Below are 19,930 nucleotides of genomic sequence, written 5' to 3'. Positions count from 1 at the left end.
CGGGAGATATCCGGGCGGGGAGATGGCGACACGCTTCTGGTCTAATTGCGCGATAGCATTAGAAACATTGCAAATTGCAAGGATGTCGCAGAAGTTATAATCGAATAGAACAAAATGGTTTTGTGGTGTCGTAATGTCACGTGAGGTCGGGTCACAGGACCAGTGCTGCCGCCTGGTGGTGACACGACCCGGGTACGACCGGCTCGCGGAGCGGGAGTCGCCCGCTGACGCTCGAGCCGCGCGGAGCTGCGGTTACGTTTATTACTTTGTATCGTTGTTCATTGCTTATGTTAAATATAGGTACTGCGAGACAGTACATAATTCTGGCGGCGAGGATCAGTGATCAGTGATCAGTGAACAGTGACAGAAGATCTGGCACCAGCAGCAAGATGGAAGGGATTCGTCCACCGGGACCATTTCTGGCCACGGCAGCGACTGCAAGCATCCCTTGGTCGGCCTGGTATGCAGACTTCGAACTGTACGCGACAGCCATCGGCTGGTCGCAGTGGGATCCAGCTCGGCAGCAAGCGCTCCTGTTACACTGCCTGGGGCAGGAGGGTCGGCGTCGGTACCGGGTGGCGGCCGAGGCGGCCACTGCGGCACAACATCGGGTCACGGCGTGCCCTCCGGCGACAACAGAGGTCAGCGGGACGAGCGAACCGGGAGCTAGCGGGACGGAGACAGCACCGCAGGTGAAGCGTGAGTCACAAGGTAATGTGATGTCAGATTGTCTCTCGCTACTCCAGCAACTGTTTGAAAAGCCTAGAGATGTCATGTCTGAGAGGATAAAGTTCCGTAGATGTCGTCAGAAGCCGGGTGAAACAGTCACTGTATTTTTGACGAATCTGAGGGAACAGAGCAGACATTGTGCTTTCGGGGCTTTAGAAGATGAAATGATCCGTGATCAGTTTGTTGAAGGATGTGTGTCTAGTCGTCTGCGTGATCGCTTGTGTGTGGAGGACCAGCTGACACTACAGCGCCTCGAGTCCATAGCTCTGGCGGAGGACCGAGCCGTGGACAGACAGCGTCTGTTCGGAGAGGGAGGTGGAGCCAGTCGGCGTGACCACCCCGCCTCACCAGTCTCACCGCCGGTCGAGGTGGCTCTCGCGACTCGGAAGACGTCATCGGCGCCGGTGGGTCAGCACACAAAAGGCAAGTCATGCTATGCATGTGGGCGACTGGGACACGTATCCACTGATGATGACTGTCCTGCTAAGGGGAAGAAGTGCAGGAAATGTGGTGCAGTTGGGCACTTTGCAGTGAGATGTCGCTCAAAAGTAAAAACCGTGCGATCTGTTGATGAAAATGATGCCGTGCACATTCTCGCTGTGACTCAGAATGACTGCGCTCTGAAAATGAAGGTGAAGATAGCTGGGTGTTGGATGAACATGCTGGTAGACACGGGAGCAGCAGTGTCGATCGTACCCAGACAAGTGTATGAGCAGCAACTGACTCACGTTCCTCTGCAGTCAACCACCTCCCGACTGCAGGCGTTTGGAGGCAGCCGGCTGGCGGTGGCAGGCGTGATTGCGGTGACGGTGGAGACCGAGGACGGCCGGAGCTGTCAGAGCTCTCTGTACGTGGCGGACGGCAGCACAGCGCTGCTCGGACGCGATCTTCAGAGGAGTCTTCACATCTCCGTGAAGGACGGCTCAGTCGTCTGTGCGGTAGCCGACGCCGCACCGAGGTCAGTTGATGAGACGACGAACGTGCTGCCGCCCATCAGAGGGTTTGTTCACAGGGTTCAGCTGCGAGATGACGCCGTTCCGGTCCAGCAGAAGCTGAGGCCGCTACCGTTCGCCATCCGGGAGGAGGTGAAGCGACATCTGCAGGAACTGGAAGAGCAGCAGATCATCGAGAGAGTAGACGGATCACCCTGGATCTCGCCGATCGTCGTTTCTCGCCGCAGGTCAGGTCAGATCAGATTGTGTGTGGATCTGCGGGTCGTCAATGAGGCAGTCTCCACCAGTGGGTATCCGTTACCGGACATGCAGGAGATGCTTGATCAGTTGGTGGGGGCTACTGTGTTCTCGACGCTAGACATGAAAGCCGCCTATCACCAGCTGATGCTGCACGAGGACTCGCGGAACCTGACGGCGTTCGTGACGCACGAGGGCGTGTTCCGGTATCGCAGATGCTGCTACGGTATGCGGTCGTTACCCAGCTGTTTTCAGAAGCTGATGGAGACGATCCTGCGAGGCCTGCCCGGTACCCAGGTGTATCTGGATGACGTCATCGTGGCTGGTCGTACCAGGGAGGAGCACGACGCGAGACTGAAGACGGTGATGGAGAAACTGGAGGAGTACCAGGTGACGCTGAACGCAGATAAGTGTCACTTTGGAGTTGAGCGGATCGGTTTCCTGGGCTTCTCTGTCTCGAAAGACGGTATCGAGATCAACCCCAGTCGAGTTCAGGGTCTGCAGGAGCTGAAGGCACCGAGTACGGTGAAGGATCTGCAAGCCATGCTGGGGCTGCTCGGGTTTTACAGCCGTTTCGTTCCAGGGTACAGCTCTCGAGTCGAGGAGCTACGGCGGCCGCTGAGGAAGGGCGCACCACCCTTCAAGTGGACGGCCGAGATGCAGTCTGCCTTCGAGGACGTGAAGGAAGCGATCCTGACGAGCTCAGCACTGGCGATGTTCGACCCGAGTCTGCCAACGACGGTGACAACGGACGCCAGTGACGTCGGTATCGGTGCGGTACTCACTCAGACGCACCCTGAAGGTGAGCGCGTGGTCTCTTTTGCGTCCAGCACACTGTCACAGGCCCAGCGTCAGTACAGCGTCACTGAGCGGGAGGCACTGGCTTGTGTCTGGTCAGTGGAGAAGTGGCACAAATACCTGTGGGGCAGGGAATTTGTCCTCAGAACGGATCACCAGGCTCTCAAAACACTGATGACGTCACGTGGTGTTGGCCGAGCGGGGATGCGGATTTCTCGCTGGGCGTGCCGTCTGATGGAGTATTCTTTTTCGGTACAGCACGTCAAGGGCAGCATCAACCCAGCAGACGGCCTGTCGCGTCTGCCAGCACCGGTGGAGGTGGTGTCCGAGGACGAGCAGCTGGTGGTCGCCGCTCTCAGTGAGGAGACAGCGGCGGTGAGCGCTGACGAGCTGAAGGCGGAGTCCCGAGCTGACCCCGTGCTCGGTAAGCTGAGGGATCAGATACCCCGTGCGTGGCCCCGACGCTTCAGTCAGTGCGTGCCAGAGCTGCAACCGTTCTTTCGCTGCAGGGACGAGCTCGCCGTCGTCGACGACATCATCCTGCGAGGAGGACGAGTGCTGGTACCGACTGCTCTCCGTACCAGGCTGGTGGAGCTGGCCCACGAGGGGCACCAGGGTATGGTACGGACGAAACAGAGGCTACGAGACCTCTACTGGTGGCCAGGGATGGACAGGGCGGTGGAAGAACAGGTGAGAAACTGCAGTGTCTGCTCGCTAGCAGACAAGACAGCGTCACCGAGGTGCGCGCCGCTGCAGCCTGTACCGTTCCCTGACGAGCCATGGGCAAAGCTGGGCCTCGATTTTATTGGTCCCATGGCGGGTGGCCGAATTGGACAGCGATTTGCGATTGTGGCCATTGACTATCACTCAAAATGGATAGAAGTAGGGTTTTGTGAGCACCCCACGTCTGAAGTTGTTGTTCAGTTTCTTGAGAAGTTGGCATGTCGTGAGGGCTATCCCAAGGAGGTCGTATCTGACTGTGGATCAGCGTTCACGTCTGATCGATTTGCATCGTACCTGCGAAGTGTGGGCGTCACTCATGTGCTGATCTCACCGTATCATCCGCAGTCATCCGGCCTGGTGGAGAGAGCAAACAAGTCCATCAAGGCTGCACTTCAGACGGCTGACCTGCAGAAGGCTGACAGAGCTGAATGTCTGCAGGCGTTCCTGTTCGCGTACCGGAGCACGGTGCAGGCGACGACCGGACGCACACCTGCAGAGCTGCTTCACGGCAGGCCGATGAGGGGCAAGCTCAGCGCGGCGGTGGACGTCGGTGGACGGCTTCCCGAGAGACCCGGAGAGCTGCACAGTCGGGTGGAGAAGAAGCAGGCGTATCAGAAGAGGTACTTCGACAAAACGCATCGAGTGAAGAAGCCGGACTTCGAGATCGGAGACCGGGTACGGCATCGTCTTCCGCCTCAGTCGCGCAAGGGCAGGCCCCGGTTCTCGCGCGTGAAGAAGGTGCTCGAGCGACGGGGACCAGCGAGCTACGTGCTCGACGACGGAACGAGGGTGCACGCGGATCGGTTGACCAGCGGCGGCGGAGCGGTCACCGACAGCCGTGACGAGCAGCCGCAGCAGCGGATCGACAGCCAGCCGGAGCAGCAGGCAGCTGGCGAGACGGCGGCCGATGGCAGGCAGACTGAGCGCGACCATGCTGAGACGAACAGCGAGCTGCCGCAGCCCGAGCAGCCGGCCGCACCTGACGCCGATCAGCCGCTGTCGCCGACGCTAAGAACGCGGTACGGACGCGAGGTGCGACGTCCGGTTCGTTACGGATTTGATGAGTGAGTGTGAGTGATGACTGTAGAGGACTATCGTTCAGTGAGACGTGTTGAGGACTATCGTTAGTGAGACGTACAGAGGGCTATCGTTTCTGTCCTGTTAAGGGGAGGAGAATGTGGTGTCGTAATGTCACGTGAGGTCGGGTCACAGGACCAGTGCTGCCGCCTGGTGGTGACACGACCCGGGTACGACCGGCTCGCGGAGCGGGAGTCGCCCGCTGACGCTCGAGCCGCGCGGAGCTGCGGTTACGTTTATTACTTTGTATCGTTGTTCATTGCTTATGTTAAATATAGGTACTGCGAGACAGTACAGGTTTCAATACCAAATTGGATGAAAGCTATCAAAATGAGGAGGTGACGATACGGTATAAAGTGCATGCAATACCAATGGTGCATCCCGGCAACGCAGTGAATCTGTCAATGTGGGAAAGTGGGACGGCTTCGCCGCAGTGGTGGGACAATAGAGTGGGACAGTGGGCTGGGAGAGTAAAGCGAGACACTGAGGTGGGACGGTCGTGCAGGACAGGGTGAAGTGGGAGAGTGAGATGAGACAGTGATATGGGACAGCGATATAGGAGAGCAGAGTGGGATAGCGGGGCGGGACAATATAGTGGGAAATTGGTGTGGAATATTGGGGTGGGACAGTAGAGTGGGACAGAGAGATGGGACAGTATAGTGTGACACTGGCACAGCGCCGTACGTAGTCGATGGTGATGAGTGTATCCCGCTGCAGCAGCGGACTCCGCTCGCCGTCGGCGCGGTACTCTCCTCCGCCGGGCGGCTGGCCGCCACCCAGCTGGGCCGACTGGGGCAGCAGCTGGCTGCCGGCAGCTGACGGACGCTGGCGGCACACACGCAATCATATTATAGCATACTTAGCACACTGTGGCATATTATGGCATACGATTACCAGCATAATTAGCCTCACAGCAGTCACAACCGGTGATCTTACAACAGGTAATGATGCTGAAAAGGCAAATGAAATATGGAAAGGTTATAGAAGAAAAGTGCACACGAAAACAATCAACACGTTTTATCTCATTCAATAAACTCAAAGCTTATCACCTAGTCGTGACCTACAGGCCACCCATTTAGTCGTTGGTACTTACCGCCGAGGCGGTGACGGCCGGCTGCGGGCGTACCATGTACCGGTGGATGTTGGAGATGATATGGGTCCCGACCAGGGTGAACCGTCCGAAACTGCGGCAGTCCACCACTCGGATAGTGATGGGCGGGCAGTACACCTCCTCCTCGGGTAGTTCCTGGGGAACAAGTATCGATAGTGATGGGCCAGTACAACTCCTCCTCGGGTAGTTCCTACGGAGAGAAAACGCACGGATAGTGGTGGTTTGTTAAAGGACATCTCCATTCTCCACCTCGGACAGCTCTTGAGGAATAAGGCGTATCCGAACAGTCATGGGCCAGGGGGCTATACCCAGAGGAAATCGAACTTATTAATCCACAGCGATAAATTCCTCCAGTGAATCTTTATCAGCCGCTATGTGAAACACACCCATATGAACCGAATCAGGAAAACGATCGACTCATGCATACCGCTGAATATAGGTAGAACTAAGTCTAACCTAACCTAAACTAGTTAGCCCAGCAATATCTATGCAAGATGACGGCTCCCAGGACATAGACTGGCATGCTTAACTAGTTCACTGATAGTGTTGCACTCAAGGAATACCCGCGGGAGGAAGCGGCAACTAATAGAACATTTTGGTGGCAAAGACAACACAATTTATCTTACAGCATGATGTCAAAGTATGCTAAGTGGTTAAAGTGAAACACAATCCAACTTATCAAGTGCGCTGCGGAATGTGAAAGTTTGCAAGTTCGCCATCATAACACGGAAGACGTTGAGCTACGACCTCCATGAATAATACCAAATCCACTCACCAGGTCCATAATTTTCACTGGTGACGGGAAGTTGGGGTTTTTGCGGTAGTTCTGTATGACAGACGACTGCAGGCTGTTGCCGGCACACTCCACATCCACGCGAGGGTTGTCCACCGTCAGAAAGTGGATCCTCCGCAGCGCGCGCAGACCCCAGAACAGCACCTCGATTCTGTCAACATCGAAAAGATTTATAACACAATCCTCGACTTTTCAACCTCACATAACCTAACTAGCTGCTGTAGTAATCTGTGCAGACGTCCGAGATCTCGGGGTAGCACCGGGTGACCCGCGGTAGACCCTGTTACACGGAGCCCACCCGTGTTGTACGACCCAGTCAATCAGTGATGTCTGACTGCTCAGCTGCACAGCTGCGGGGCACTGCCGCAGCCCGGGGAGTCAGTGGGCTCTGTTGGTAGTTTCTATCGGTAGTATAATACAGGGTGTTGCAGGTAAATTGGGAATTTTCAGACCTAATTTCAACATGCTATTAATACGGTGAATGAAAACACATAAAGTTGAAACTTCGCACGTGTATTGTGTCGTGTACGCACAGCCTTGTCACTCGATGTGACCGCCGTCGGCGTCCCGCACCCTCTCGAGACGGCGCCGGAAAGCGGAGCACGCGCGCCGGGCCTCGTCCTGGTCAATGGTGCTGACTGCCTTCCTGATGGCCTTCTTCAGGTCAGAAACGTTGACAGGAGTGGTCGAGTTGGACTTTTGTTCTACCACGCCCCACATCCAGAAGTCGCATGGATTCAAGTCAGCCGAGTTGGAGGGCCATATGTCCTTGGGTACATATAGGGGGATCCTCTGGCTCAGGAAATCTTGCACCCTCTGGGAAGCATGTGCTGGGGCGGAGTCTTGCACCAGCATGACTTTGCTCAGGTCATAGTATTTCATCATCCAGGGGATGAGAGACTCCTTCAGGATGGTCAAATACGCGTCAGTGTCGATCATCACACGAGCAGGTATGAAATGGGGCGGCATTATGCGGCCATCACTTGCGACGGCCCCGAACACCATCACTGATGCCGGATTTTTGCCTTTCATCACGGGAGCCACTTCATCAGGGCTGTAGGCGATAGCCCGCGAGTTCCGGCGGTTGACGACCTCTTCTACGATGAACTTTTTCTCATCGACAAATACTATGACGTCACTCCCGAGGTGCTTGAGGAGCTTGAGGACCTTCGGTGCCCGCTCCCTTCGTATCGCCCTTGCTGGTTCGGTCAGGAGGCTTCGTCGTTTTCTGGTAAACGACTTCATCCCGAGGTCCTCTCTCACGGCTCTGCTGATGGTGCTCTTGCTCACGTGACGGGCACGCGCAAGCTTGTTCATCGAGGTCCTCGGTTTGGCCTGTATCGAGCGTTTCAAGCTGCTCAGGAATGTTGGTGTCCGTTTTCGGTCACTGCGAGGTGTGTGAGAACGTCGAGCGACATCCCCTTCAGCTCCTACAGTCGCGATAGTTCGGTACACGGTAGACTTTGGGTACCCAGTTAAACTTATTATGTCCTTCGCGCTCTGTCCGGCGCGAACTAACTCACCAATCGTTTCCCCCCGACGCTGCTCCATGACTGCGCGATATGTTAGGATTAAAATTTCAATATCAAATGAAAAACAATTGTTGAAATTATATTGTGTCAAATTTCCATGATGTTCCTCCGCATAGCACATTTTTTGTAAGGTCATGAACTTAGTCCCAATTTATCTGCAACACCCTGTATAGTGGAGGGCCCTGGGTAGACCTGTGTCCGCGCATGGGGTCGGTAGGTCCTGGGGTGATCCATGCAGCGGCTGTCACGGCATTGGATGGTGCACTGCATCACTAACAACTGGCACTGGCGGAAAACTGACCAGTGGTGTAACTGTTATTCCCAAAGTACGCCGACACAAACATTTACAGGAAAGGAAATCCGTCACATGAAAATATTCTTATATGTAAATAACTTCAATATAGTTCATGAGAAGGAAAAGTTCATTTCAATGAATAGAATTTAGTGTCCGTACTCCTGTCTGGGATAAATCCTCCGCATATTTGAGCTAACTACGAACAAAGGTCAAAGTGTACCCACGCACCTGTACTTAACCAGCGTCGGTCGGATCTCCTTTGGAATGGGCATCACGGGCCCGGTCTCCCTGCTGGAGTCACGGTACTTGGCGGGGGGAGGGGGCGGGATATCGGCGCCCCTCGGGTCGTCACACACCTGAAATAGAAACGGGTAGAGGAGGAGGGTCAACACGGGAATGCAGACAATTGAGGTATGACAAAATGGATTGAGTCGAGGGTCGATGGTCTAAGTTTGAAGATTGGCACTCATTTTGACGTCTGTCAAGGTAACATATGTATGTTTGTTTGCATGCATGTCGGTCTGCTATGAACCATTATTGGGACTATTTTTGTCCATTGTCCACTGTCCCATCCACAGTCGTCGATATTTCATCTACCGAAATGGCTAGCGATTGAATGTTTGTGACAGCGTTCAGACACAATACAGCAGGATGCCGACCTGGAATGGCCCATAGGGACCAATTATACCGCTGATAGCCTGAAACAAGCCGCAGTGACAAGGCATCACCAAACGTGTCTCGCGTCCATCAGAGCTCGTAAAACAGTTTTTGTCCGATAAAGAAGGCTTCTAAATTCGACACTGTAGCTTGTTTCGTGCTGTATTCCCGCGCCAACTGAGTGTTGTAGCTACACGTATCTAACAGATGATCAAAGCCAGGGGAGCGCTTAGTGGAAGTGGTGCTGCCCCCGACCCTGCATAGTAATCCGCTGTCCACGTACTAAAAGCTCGTTTCCGTGCATGATTAAACGTTCAGATGTGCAACATGTTTCGTGAGTCGCGCTCGAATATGACAAGGGTCACGGGGCGTGGGATACGGACAATACAGACCGTATTGATTCTGAGGACTGGCAACCGGTACACAATACACATACATATAACGGGCTCAGCCCCGGCGACTCACTAGGATGCCTGCCCAGACCAATGTCTCCCCCTAATTCCTATCATCCTTCCGGCTCTGCAATGGTCTTGTCGACCGAAAGGGCCTAACCCAACAACAACAACAAAAAAAAAAACAATACACATAACTACACTCGACCACCAGCAAACAGTGAAGTCCCTATCAACAGCCCCGCCTTCCCCATCCCTTCTCACCTGAAGCAGCTCAAACACGGCCAGCAGATCACCGGCTGCCTCTGTACCCCTGACCAGCTGGTGCCATTCGAGGGGTGGTGGGAAACGCGGCCGCTCGTACGGCTCGTCCAGCAGCTTCAGGTGAGGTCGGGCCATCGTGCGTCCGATGAACTCTGCCTTACCCTGCCGGGGGAGAGGAGGGGCTGACGGTCATACGGTTTAGTTTGCTGGTAAATGTTGCATCGAGCTAGTTTATTAGCCGTGTTAGCTTACCAGCTCGTCGGAACACTGGATGTTTTCATTCGGCAAAGCTCACAATTTTCCTTTAAACTCCATTCGACCAGACTTTTTCACCTAACTTGTGACGGTCGGAGCTACTTCACCAATGGGTAATGATCATTGATCAACATCCAAAAACCACCTGCCTCAGGCCGCTACGTGAGAAGTTACATCTGAAGAGCGGAGTTAGACTAAGAACACACAAACAAGAGCACCAATAACCACCACACCAGCATCAGTCGCTAGCTGGCTGTTGACTTACACATCACCAGCCGCCAACAGATCGCGGTCACCACCGGAGCGAACCAGTCGCAGCCGCCAGCGTGGACTGTGGATCTGTCACAACTCACACAGCACTGCGCACAGTTCCAGGTACCGACACGGATCCCAGGACTAACTAGCCCTAGAGATCTTATACTGACAGCTCCCGGCACTAACACGACTTCTCACTCCGCGCCACACTTGTCCCACTCTCTGCCGTACTATATTAGCGAGCGCTGCGTCCTCAGGATAGCACTGAAGCAACTATTCGGCTCCCTGTCGTACTATATTAGCCCTCTGCGCGTTTTCAGACACTCACCGTCTTTTTTGGACACTTACCATCTTGTCCTGGTCGAACACCTCGATGACGACGGTCGGTGGCTCTCGGCAGATGGCCTCGGGACTTCCGTAGACGGTGACGTCATCGATGAGCAGCAGCTCGTCCCAGGTGGGACTCAGCGTCTCGTCAATCACCTGCACGTGCACAATGGATCCAAGCGGGTCGTACATGCACAATTATAACAACTTTATCATTTTTATTCAGCATATTTGCTCCAAGGCCTCCAAGCATCATCGATTACTTTGAACACGATGTGACAGACGGGCTGATGCTACGTCCACTCGTAAAGAAAAGCCACTTGAGAAGCTTTGACTACCTATTCATGTCATCCACAAATGGCAATAGTGCGTCGTTGTCTGACTATAGCAGTGCAGCTGAGGTGTGGCTAAAGTCTGACCTGCGTGGTGCGACTGTGTTCGCCGAACACAATCCTGGCGAACGGGTCGGAGAGACCGGACGAGTCGGAGCCGATCAGGGAGCGAGCCTGGTACACGTGAGCGCGCAGCTGGAACGTCTGTGAACCGAGGGTAAAGGGTTATTAAGAGCGATCCTGGTACTCGCGTGAGCGCGGAGCTGGAATGCCTGTGAACCGACGGGGTGATTTGAGAGCGGGCCTGGTACAGTTGAGATAAAACAGACATTGCTGGGGGGGTCTGTGAGGTGCGGACCGACCAGAGCGATTGCATGGCGCAAAAAAAGTAAGCGTTACTTCCAGTATAATAGTTTCGCCAACTAATACAGCGATAATTTACGGTGCCCTCACCTGTCTCTCCACGTATCGCAGAGAGGTGGGCGGCATGGCGTTGGGTCGGTCCGAGTTACGCAGCTCGTGGGACATCTCATAGCCCCGCGGCAGGCCCGCGTAGAACGTGCTCTTGTGCTTGGTGAGGCCGAGCCACATGTAGACCTGCAGTTTGGCCTGGATCACCCAGCCGCCCGAGCCCTGACCGCGCTTACCCGGCAGCTGGAAAAAGGAAGGGAAATGAGCTTAGCGATTGGTGCTTCGAAGACAAAAGAGAAATGAGAATTAGGATGGCAGCACATACAAAGACAGAAAAAGCGAGCCGAACCTGTTTGGTCTGCTTTATGTTGCAATTAAACTAACAATAAGCAAAACTCATAGGATTACGGATTATGGACACTGCGACGATACGGAAGCACATCGCAAACATCGCACTTTCGATGCCATTGCTGTGCGTTAGACGGTTTCTTAGGACATCTTAGCAATCAACAGATATGACGAAACAATTTGTAAAACGGACGCGCTGAAGCCCAGCTTTTTACTCCGCCATTATTTTCTTTAAGGTTCACAGCCCCAGCCTGCCAACGTCATCCGCAGAAGCGCTCTTCACGCTTTCATGCTCATTATGCTCGCGGGTTCATTGGCTCCACACCGGGAGAGTTAGACACTTACTGAAAGCGCGATCTATCACACTACTATTTTCATATTTAACTACCTGTTAGAGTAAGTTCACTGAAGCGTCAACTAATCTAACTTACCCACTCACCACACCGGGGGAGAGTTTGCCAATAGTGCTAATCAGACTGAGTCCCGGAAGGCACCTTCGTGAAGGCGGATCAATTAGTGGCCGAGGTGGGTGACAAACAAGAGTTCAGAGAAGTCCGCCCGACGAGCAGAGGCCAGAACAGCCTCCACGCACGAGAACGTCACATTTTCCACTCCCAGCGGAGAGACGAAATGTGCCTTGATGGCTCAGAATGGTACCACTTTTTTATCCAGTGTAGTCAGCACTCAGCCCTAGGGAATCGTATCTGGGTGAAAGACCACGCCTGTGCCAGTCGACATGTCTCTAACTTCCACACCACTTTCCGTAATATTCCTCCGAAATGCTCCCTCACTCCCATACTCGTCTCATCTAATCAATAAACTCTACCCCCGACCCAGCGTCACCTAAGACCCAGGCTCACACACGGCACGACAGTCACCGTAAACAGCAGCAGGACCCCTGGAGGTACCGTGTGTTGATAAAAACAGACGCTCGTCGGTCCGCCGACTCCCGTGACGTAAACAACGCCATTACCGTCCGTGTCGACGGGGGGTGGGACAGTCAACGGGACGGGACGGGACGACAATTTTCGTCAGGGCAAGAGATGGGACAGGTCTGACAGCGGGACAACACAGGAGGGACAGTAATTGGTGTCAAGGGGAGATGTGACGGGACGAGACGGACGGGACGGGACGGGACGGCTGTTGTCAATGGGCGAGATGGAAAGGGACGGAGCAGGAAGGACAAGACAGGACGGTCATTGACGTCAGGGCGATATGACATGAAACGGGGCAGGATGAGATCGAACAAAACCGGAGTCGAGACAAATACACATAACGGACGATTGCGAAGGGACGCTATGATACAATCGGGTACTAAAACGGAAAGTACGGGATAGGACGGGACGGCTGTCTTCGGCTGATACATTGCTGGCGCCGGCCGTCGGCCTAGCAGCGAGCAACAAGTAGATAACGGCCGACAGCAGCTACAGTGTCACCACCCCGGAGACCAAACTGCCCAGTCGTTCTTTTTCATCAACGTCGTTTAAAAGCAATGTGATGACACCGGAAAATACAAATAGGCTCTAAAAGGAATGGCTCGTACAAAATATTTGGGAGCCTTCAAAACAAGATGCATGGTTCCGTTCTACTCTAGTTTCACTTTTGAAACCAGGGTTCGTAAATTCAAGGATGAATATAGCCAGCGACGGCCGTTTTGTTCGCGGAAGGATAGTTTGGCCATGCTTTGCGATGTCCCAAGGGGCGGAATCTTCGGCGCAAAAACGAAGAACTGAATGATAGTGTCCTTTACTTTGTGGGTTATACAAAACTGACCCTCGAAAACAGTAGGTCTCACCACCATGTCACTGACCTTGCGGAAGAATGTCACCACCATGTCACTGACCTTCAGGAAGAGCGTCTGCACCTTGCCGCAGTGCTGGCCGGCCTCTTCTTCGACCAGCGAGTGGAGCAGGCTCCTGGCCCGCAGTCGCTGGTAGGCCACCCGCTTCCCGCCACTCACCATCCATATAAACACGTCCGGCAGACTGTGCTGCGGCTGTGGAGAGGAGGGAGACGGAGGGTTAGATACGTAACGAGGAAAAGTAAGAATCAATCCCGTATTCAAGGACCCTTTGTGAGAATGTGAAGAGTGCGGAAGAGGTATGCTATGCAGTCCGACACAATGGGATAAATATTCAGAGAGAGAGGGGGAAGACGTGAAATGTTTCAAAACTATTTGCTACGTAGCTCTGTCAGCTTTTATCAGCCCGACATTGAGCAGGACACCAGACTAGGTGTCACGGCAGGACAAAACATTACCCCAACTTCCGCCAACATCTGTTCTGGATTAACAATCATAAAAAGACTTCGCAATCCGAAAGCTCGTGACCCTGTAAGCTTGGACTATGACCGGAATTAGTGACCGAAGATGCCGCCACGTCCTTTGCCCTTTACGCTACGTCTGTGGTAAAGCAGCATCATGCAGAATATTTACGAGCTAACTCTCCAGACATCAGGAAAGTCGCGTCCACCGCATCTCCAGCAGCTTAGGGAATCAGTAAAGACAAGCCCCATCCGCTGTCGGTCGACCGTTCACTTTCATCTGCCCCGCCCGTGACCGCCACCGACCGCCAGTTCTGATCAGCCGCTGCCTCCCGATCGCTCCCCAAACTAAATAAGTTAGCTGGGCGACCGATGACGTCACGGTCTCCTTTGAAGTCGCCGCCCGGGGAGACCGTGTGTATTTATAGGGCTAATTGGAACAGCTCGGGCTAATGAGAGCTGTCAGTTGAAACACACATGCCGTTTCGGCGGAGAGACGCTCGCTTCCCATGAGATAAGAAGATGAATCGGGTTCGTTTCTCGAGATGAATGCAAGGTATTATTGCCACTTGCTGGAAATGAAGATGCTCATCTGCAAAGCCGTAACTTTTCTTATGATCATATTATTCAGTGGGAGAGGCATAGCGTTGGAAGATATTGAGCTATTAAGTCAGAAATTACGCAAGTCCATTACCTTTTCTCGTCTTAATTTTCGAAGTTAGCGACGCATTAATTTTCTAAAATGACTTAGTTGATGAAGATAGAAGTCTATTCAAGCCCACCTCTAATGTCAAAAATGTAAATGTTGTGTGAGAGACATGAATTACAAACTATTTACGATAAACAAGCAAACGCACCTTTTAAATCAATTATATAAAAAAACATCAAAGGCGCCCGGCCTCGTCATAGACATCCCCAGCGCCTTGAAGCAAGTCCTCCTCTATGAACTGAATTATGAAACTCATCAGGTCTAACGCACTGAAGAGTAGGACGGAACCGTTCCGCTAAGGCCCAGCCCAGCCCTCTGAGCACTCACGTCTTCTGTGAGGAACCGGAGCCGCTGAAGGAAGCTGTGGGCCGTTCTCAGTTTCTCCTTGACGTTTGCCGGTGTGACGAGAAGTCTCAGTCGCCGGGCGTTGTCCCCCATCGACTCCTGAGGAACCGATGGCATCGTTACACTCGACAAAGGCTTGGCGCTTGGGAAATACCTCACACTTCTAGCCAGGAGCTGAATTATACTTGACTGTCCTGTCTCAAAGCAGCGCAATTTATTGCGTCCATATAGTGGGCAATAGAAACGCCAATTAGTTCAGCATACACATACACATAAAGAGATGTTCAAGTGTTATGCCAAAAGGTTTCTCACTACATTTCCGAAGTTTGGACGTCGGTCCATGTGAAGTTATATCGGAGAGTATTAGGGTTTTACAGAACTACGACACCGCCAAATTGTGCCATTCCATATCGGGCGTGCTATGACAAATGGCCAGCGCAGGGAGATGATTACAGCAGTTAGTCGCGGCTCGGCGACACTGAACTCCGGCTACAGAACGATCGAGAGTCCAACTTGGGCGCCACATTCGGCCGAGAAACTGGGCGACCTTCGGTGGAGGCATGGCGGAGGCAGTTCACAATTTTGTTACTGTTGTGGGCTGTGGCTTTAATGCAGCACATCATATTTCGAGCTAAGTGGAATGATGATTAACGAAAAAAGAAAAAAATACCTACAACTGGTTTTACTTGACACAGGTACTAACAAACCAGCATACTTGAAGACGCTTTTATTACGAGCGAGCGAGCGCAGCGAGCGAAGTGAGTCTTTTCAATATAACGGAAAAATCTCAGTATGAGCGGCCCGGCCCGGCCCGGCCCGGCATGTAACGCTTTTGAGAGGCTTATATCTCAGCAACCGCTGGACCGATTGGCCTGCGGTCTTTTTTGCTGGGTAGCCCCATCCCTTCTACCCCGTAATTGACTACTTTTGATACATATCAGTGACCGTGGTGGCACGTGCCACGTGAAAAGTCAAGGGTGTTCAAGCTGTTTTGCAAAAGTAGTGATTTTTCGAGGCTCATATCTCAGCAGCCGCTTGGGCGATTGACTTGCGGTAATTTTTGTAGGGTAGCAGCATCCCTTCTACCCAAAATAGGATACTCTCGATGTATGTGGGTCACCCCCAGTGCACGTGCAAAATACAACAAGAGGTGCCAAATTTGTTCCCATTTCAGTAACTCGGTAATTACTGGGGCGATTTCGCTGAAACTTGGCGTACAGGTAGGCACCCACCAGGCAATGCATTCCCATGTGTTGCGGTTAGGGTGCTAATGCACGTGCGCACGTGCAGGGGGCGTTTCCAGATCTCGAGAACGGCTGGGCCGATTGCGCTCTAATTTGGTGCACGGTTGGGGACCAGTTAGTAGGGTGCCGTGCAAAAGTCATTTTGGACCCCGTTTGCACGTGCGCACGTGCAGAATGCCGCTTCCAGATCTCAGGAACGGCTGGGCCGATTGCGTTCAAATTTGGCACACCGCTAGCGACCGGTTAGAAGGGTGCTTTGCACAAGCCCGTTGGAAGCACCCTCTCGCCCTTCCGCACGTGCAGGGCTCACTATCTCGCTCGCTCGTTCTTCGCCCAAAAGGCGTTTTACTGGTGATAAGTTCTGTTAAATCCTTTGTCTTTAGCGCGGTTTATGATAACCTATAAGTCGCCGGCAGCTAAGCGTTTTGCCAGGATCACATACCGAAGCCCTAGACAATTGAATTTGCATACGTAAATCAAGTCCGCAATTTCCAAGCCTTTGAACAGCCTATGCATATGTATTTTCATGGCTCATGAGTAAATATTATAGTTTCACACTAATGTCACGTTCATTTACCAAATAGTATATGACATTGTAAAAAGATTACAAAAAGTTTGCTCGAATTATAACTGCATAACATGTGCATAACAGCCACCAAGGCATTGCACTGCTTAAACTTTCAGAAAAACAGCTTCGCACGCACGAACTGGCGGCGTCTATTGCATTTTCTGGCGCCTGCTGTGTGCTCACTCGAGTTTGCCTGTAACCACACGGGCCGTGCCATTACGGGACGCAAACAACTATAAGTGGCGACCGAGACCGGTCCGCTGTGTTTGCTTAGCGCGGCCAAACTTAAAAGGCGGTCGCACCACTATATAGAACAGCGGTGGCTAAGTAGGGGTAATACACCGCTCGAAAGGGATAAATAATGTTATCTGACGGGTATTGGAAGCGCAAAATATTAAACGGTTTTAATATTTGATGAAGACGATTGATGGTGCATGGAAATGAAATGTTGTTGCTGTGCGTCGTGCGAGGCGTAAATGAAGTCCCGTTCTACAACAAGAAAAAAAATGTGCATTGTCCTCTCTACGGTACCGTAGAAAGATGTCAGCCCATGAATGACATCAGCGCTTATAACGGCGTATGACTTCCATCAGCTCAGCATGGTCTATTCGTCCAAGCCGAGTTTAGGCTATGTTGCAGCACTCTCAATTTGATGGACTCCCTTCTCGCATAAATCGATATCTACACTCAATACCAGCAATCACCAATCTCTTAGGGGCATCACGTCTGGATTCACCAGCCCCTGATGGCACCACCGAACTCACCAGCTCCTGAAGGCACCACTGCACCCTCTCCTTGTCGAGTTTTGTTCGTCCGGTGACGGGCTGGCTGGAGCAGCGCATCACGGACACGTATCGGGCGCAGTCGGCACACAGCTGGTCCAGACAGGCCTTCAGGCACTGGTCGGCCGACGGGTCCTCCTCTTCGGAGAGGTCCTGGGCCTCCGACAGACACTCGTCCTGGAGGGGGCGGGAAGGGGGGGGGGTCAGAGGGGAGTGACAACTGCTGACACTAACCTGACAGACGCTCTTCCTGGAGGGGGGGGGGGGGGGAGATAGCGAATGATGACAGATTGACATTTGACAAGACACTCGTCGTGGTTGAAGACAGAGGGCGATGAATAATAGACTGCTGGCAAACTGCTGAGACACTCGTGAGACAATGTGACAATGTGGAGACAATGTGAGATGATAGACTGGATAGACTGACAGACTGTTTACAGAAACTCGTCCTGGGACAGGGTTCAGAGGGCGATGACAGACACTCTGGCAGCCATAAAATCTGACTGACTGACTGACAAGATGATTGGCAACTGACAGCCATACGAATGACTGGCAGAAGCAGGATTCAATTACATACATTGCATCTATGTCGGATGTTTTGCTACCGTCTTTTTATCGCTGACTGGCTCCGATAAAATATATATTCCTGCTGAATCAATTACTTGGCGAGACATCGATAGAGCGAATAACGAGGTCACTCCATTGCTTTATTGGACTGCGAAGAATTCCTTCAGTGTGTGTCATTTGAAGCTGGCGTAGCGCTTTTTGACGCAAAGCATCTCCACTCAGAGCAAGAGCAAGCCGTCGATCTGCTTGCAGGGTCGTACTTGGGTCGTACACAGGCCCCGGTTCTCGCGATAAGCCGCGGGTTTGTGTGGTGTTGTACGACCCCCGGCTCTCGTGATAAGCCGCCGGTTTATGTGGTGTTGTACGACCCCCGGCTCTCGCGATAAGCCCCGGGTTTGTGTGGTGTTGTACGACCCCCGGCTCTCGTGATAAGCCGCCGGTTTGTGTGTCAGCAATTTACGTTCTCCGCACGTGTGCCGGTAAATTTTCAAAAGTCCATGGCAGCCGGTGGCGACGGCCGTTCGTTTTGTACGTGCGCTAATGGCTACAGCTGGGGGTTAGTCTCGGACTGACGTAACCGTTATAACCCGCTGTGTCGAGCGGCCTCAACACTGGTCGGGGTGATTGGGGGGATTGGTGGAAGGCGTCACAGGATGAGAATGGGTGTCATGTGTGCTGCCCCGCTCAGCAGGGTCGTTGGGAACGCCATTAGATGCAGATGAGGTTAATCAAACGGGAACGTGCCAATCGCAAAGGGCGAGACAAGCCGCAGTGTGGATGTCAGGTAATCCATAGGACAAAACAAATGGCGATAGTTGATTGCGTAATTACGACCGTTAATGACACCATGCATCATGAAATGTGATCTCAGCTGTCAGCACAAACGGTGTGTACTAAATAACGACACGATGATACATACACTGGTGTCGTTTAATGAACATAAATGCAAATTGTTTGAGTATAATGCTCAATTTGATATTGAGGAGCTGTCAAAGCAGGTCCACACCAAGGAATCTAATAAAAAACAGCTACAAAAGTGTATCGATGATGGTGTTCCCACACCTTGATCAGCCTTCAAAATGCCATGAAAGCCAGCCAAAATGCCAGCCATGAGGTTTCAGGGTCAGCCAACGAGCCAGGCTAGGCTTACTATGCAGCACTGAGCATGCCCACTGCACAAACAAAACGACTGCTTCTCTCGTCCATTCCTTCCCCCACTGACCAGTTTCTCGGCGATGCGCGCCAGCAGGTTGGAGTGGTACAGCCGCCGCCGGTGGTCGTGCCACACGCTGCGCACGTGAAGACACGGCTTATTGTCCCAGTAGGGCAGGAAGTAGTAGAGGCGGTCGTAGCTCATCGGTTTGATGGGGTGAGAGGTGGACTGGTAGGGTGGTGTGTCGGCCAGCACACTCTCCAGACCTGGAGGACGGAGTGAGTCGGTCAGTAAGGGAGAGCTCCGACTTCCAGCAGCTAGGTGTTTCTTTGACGTCATCGGTTTGGGATTGAAACAGTGGCGTAGGCAATGTTGCCAGAGAACCAGAAAGCCACGATAACACAATCAGAATTCGTTCTGAGTTGAATACATTCACTCAATCAACTTCAGGTTAATGTCACCCACCCTTCCCCCTCTGCCATTCTGTTTCTAAATATTAGTCAGTAAATTCACAAGACAACGGATGTAACGCATTCAATCTGAATATTTTAAAACCCATGCTATATTTTAGGAATTTGTCCGCTTCCTCAGAAGAGTCACGGTGGGAATGACAGCTAAGAAGCTTAGAGGAGTGAGGCTACGCGGAATGCTGCCTGCAAAACAGCACTGTCAACTGGACCAGCACTATGCCGCCGAGGAAGCCACTTCTTCCGTCTAGGGTCATCGAAAAACCTACCGCCAGAGTAGCTTGATGCTTCTCTCAAGAAATGCACCCTAGGCACTCAAAAGGAACGAGCTTCCTGAATGGCAG

General features: G+C 52.7%; 2 protein-coding genes across 3 annotated transcripts in view; one reads left to right on the top strand and one right to left on the bottom strand.

Moving 5' to 3' along the window:
- Positions 1 to 19,930, bottom strand: part of LOC122370718 (otoferlin-like) — a 76,892-nt gene that overhangs the window by 45,895 nt on the left and 11,067 nt on the right. Inside the window, exons 10-21 of the mRNA XM_043346564.1 lie at positions 19,189 to 19,385; positions 17,382 to 17,576; positions 14,788 to 14,904; positions 13,333 to 13,485; positions 11,184 to 11,384; positions 10,818 to 10,934; positions 10,420 to 10,554; positions 9,562 to 9,723; positions 8,477 to 8,604; positions 6,404 to 6,572; positions 5,611 to 5,763; positions 5,202 to 5,342 (exon numbers count right to left, since the gene is read on the bottom strand). Coding sequence (XP_043202499.1) covers positions 5,202 to 5,342; positions 5,611 to 5,763; positions 6,404 to 6,572; positions 8,477 to 8,604; positions 9,562 to 9,723; positions 10,420 to 10,554; positions 10,818 to 10,934; positions 11,184 to 11,384; positions 13,333 to 13,485; positions 14,788 to 14,904; positions 17,382 to 17,576; positions 19,189 to 19,385 — 1,868 coding nt within the window. The remainder of the gene's footprint in view (positions 1 to 5,201; positions 5,343 to 5,610; positions 5,764 to 6,403; positions 6,573 to 8,476; positions 8,605 to 9,561; positions 9,724 to 10,419; positions 10,555 to 10,817; positions 10,935 to 11,183; positions 11,385 to 13,332; positions 13,486 to 14,787; positions 14,905 to 17,381; positions 17,577 to 19,188; positions 19,386 to 19,930) is intronic.
- Positions 136 to 4,821, top strand: LOC122370719. 2 transcript variants are annotated; one of them, XM_043346565.1, is made up of 2 exons: positions 136 to 3,407; positions 3,786 to 4,821. In XM_043346565.1, the coding sequence occupies exons 1-2, from the start codon at positions 390 to 392 to the stop codon at positions 4,506 to 4,508; spliced, it is 3,741 nt and encodes a 1,246-aa protein (XP_043202500.1). In that variant the 5' UTR covers positions 136 to 389; the 3' UTR covers positions 4,509 to 4,821. The 2 variants fall into 2 exon arrangements, with proteins under 2 accessions (XP_043202500.1, XP_043202501.1); XM_043346566.1 differs by having other exon boundaries at positions 3,879 to 4,808.

Source organism: Amphibalanus amphitrite, unplaced genomic scaffold (assembly GCF_019059575.1).
Source record: "Amphibalanus amphitrite isolate SeventyFive unplaced genomic scaffold, NRLGWU_Aamphi_draft 001163F_arrow, whole genome shotgun sequence".
NCBI lineage: Eukaryota > Metazoa > Arthropoda > Thecostraca > Balanomorpha > Balanidae > Amphibalanus > Amphibalanus amphitrite.
The sequence above is the reverse complement of the archived record's forward strand: the minus strand, read 5'-3'. Positions and strand labels throughout refer to the sequence as shown.

Coding starts and splice junctions, on each gene's coding strand:
- LOC122370719 (XM_043346565.1), top strand. CDS start 390: ATGGAAGGGATTCGTCCACCGGGACCATTTCTGGCCACGGCAGCGACT. Junction 3,408..3,785: donor ACAGGGCGGTGGAAGAACAG/GTGAGAAACTGC, acceptor TATCATCCGCAG/TCATCCGGCCTGGTGGAGAG.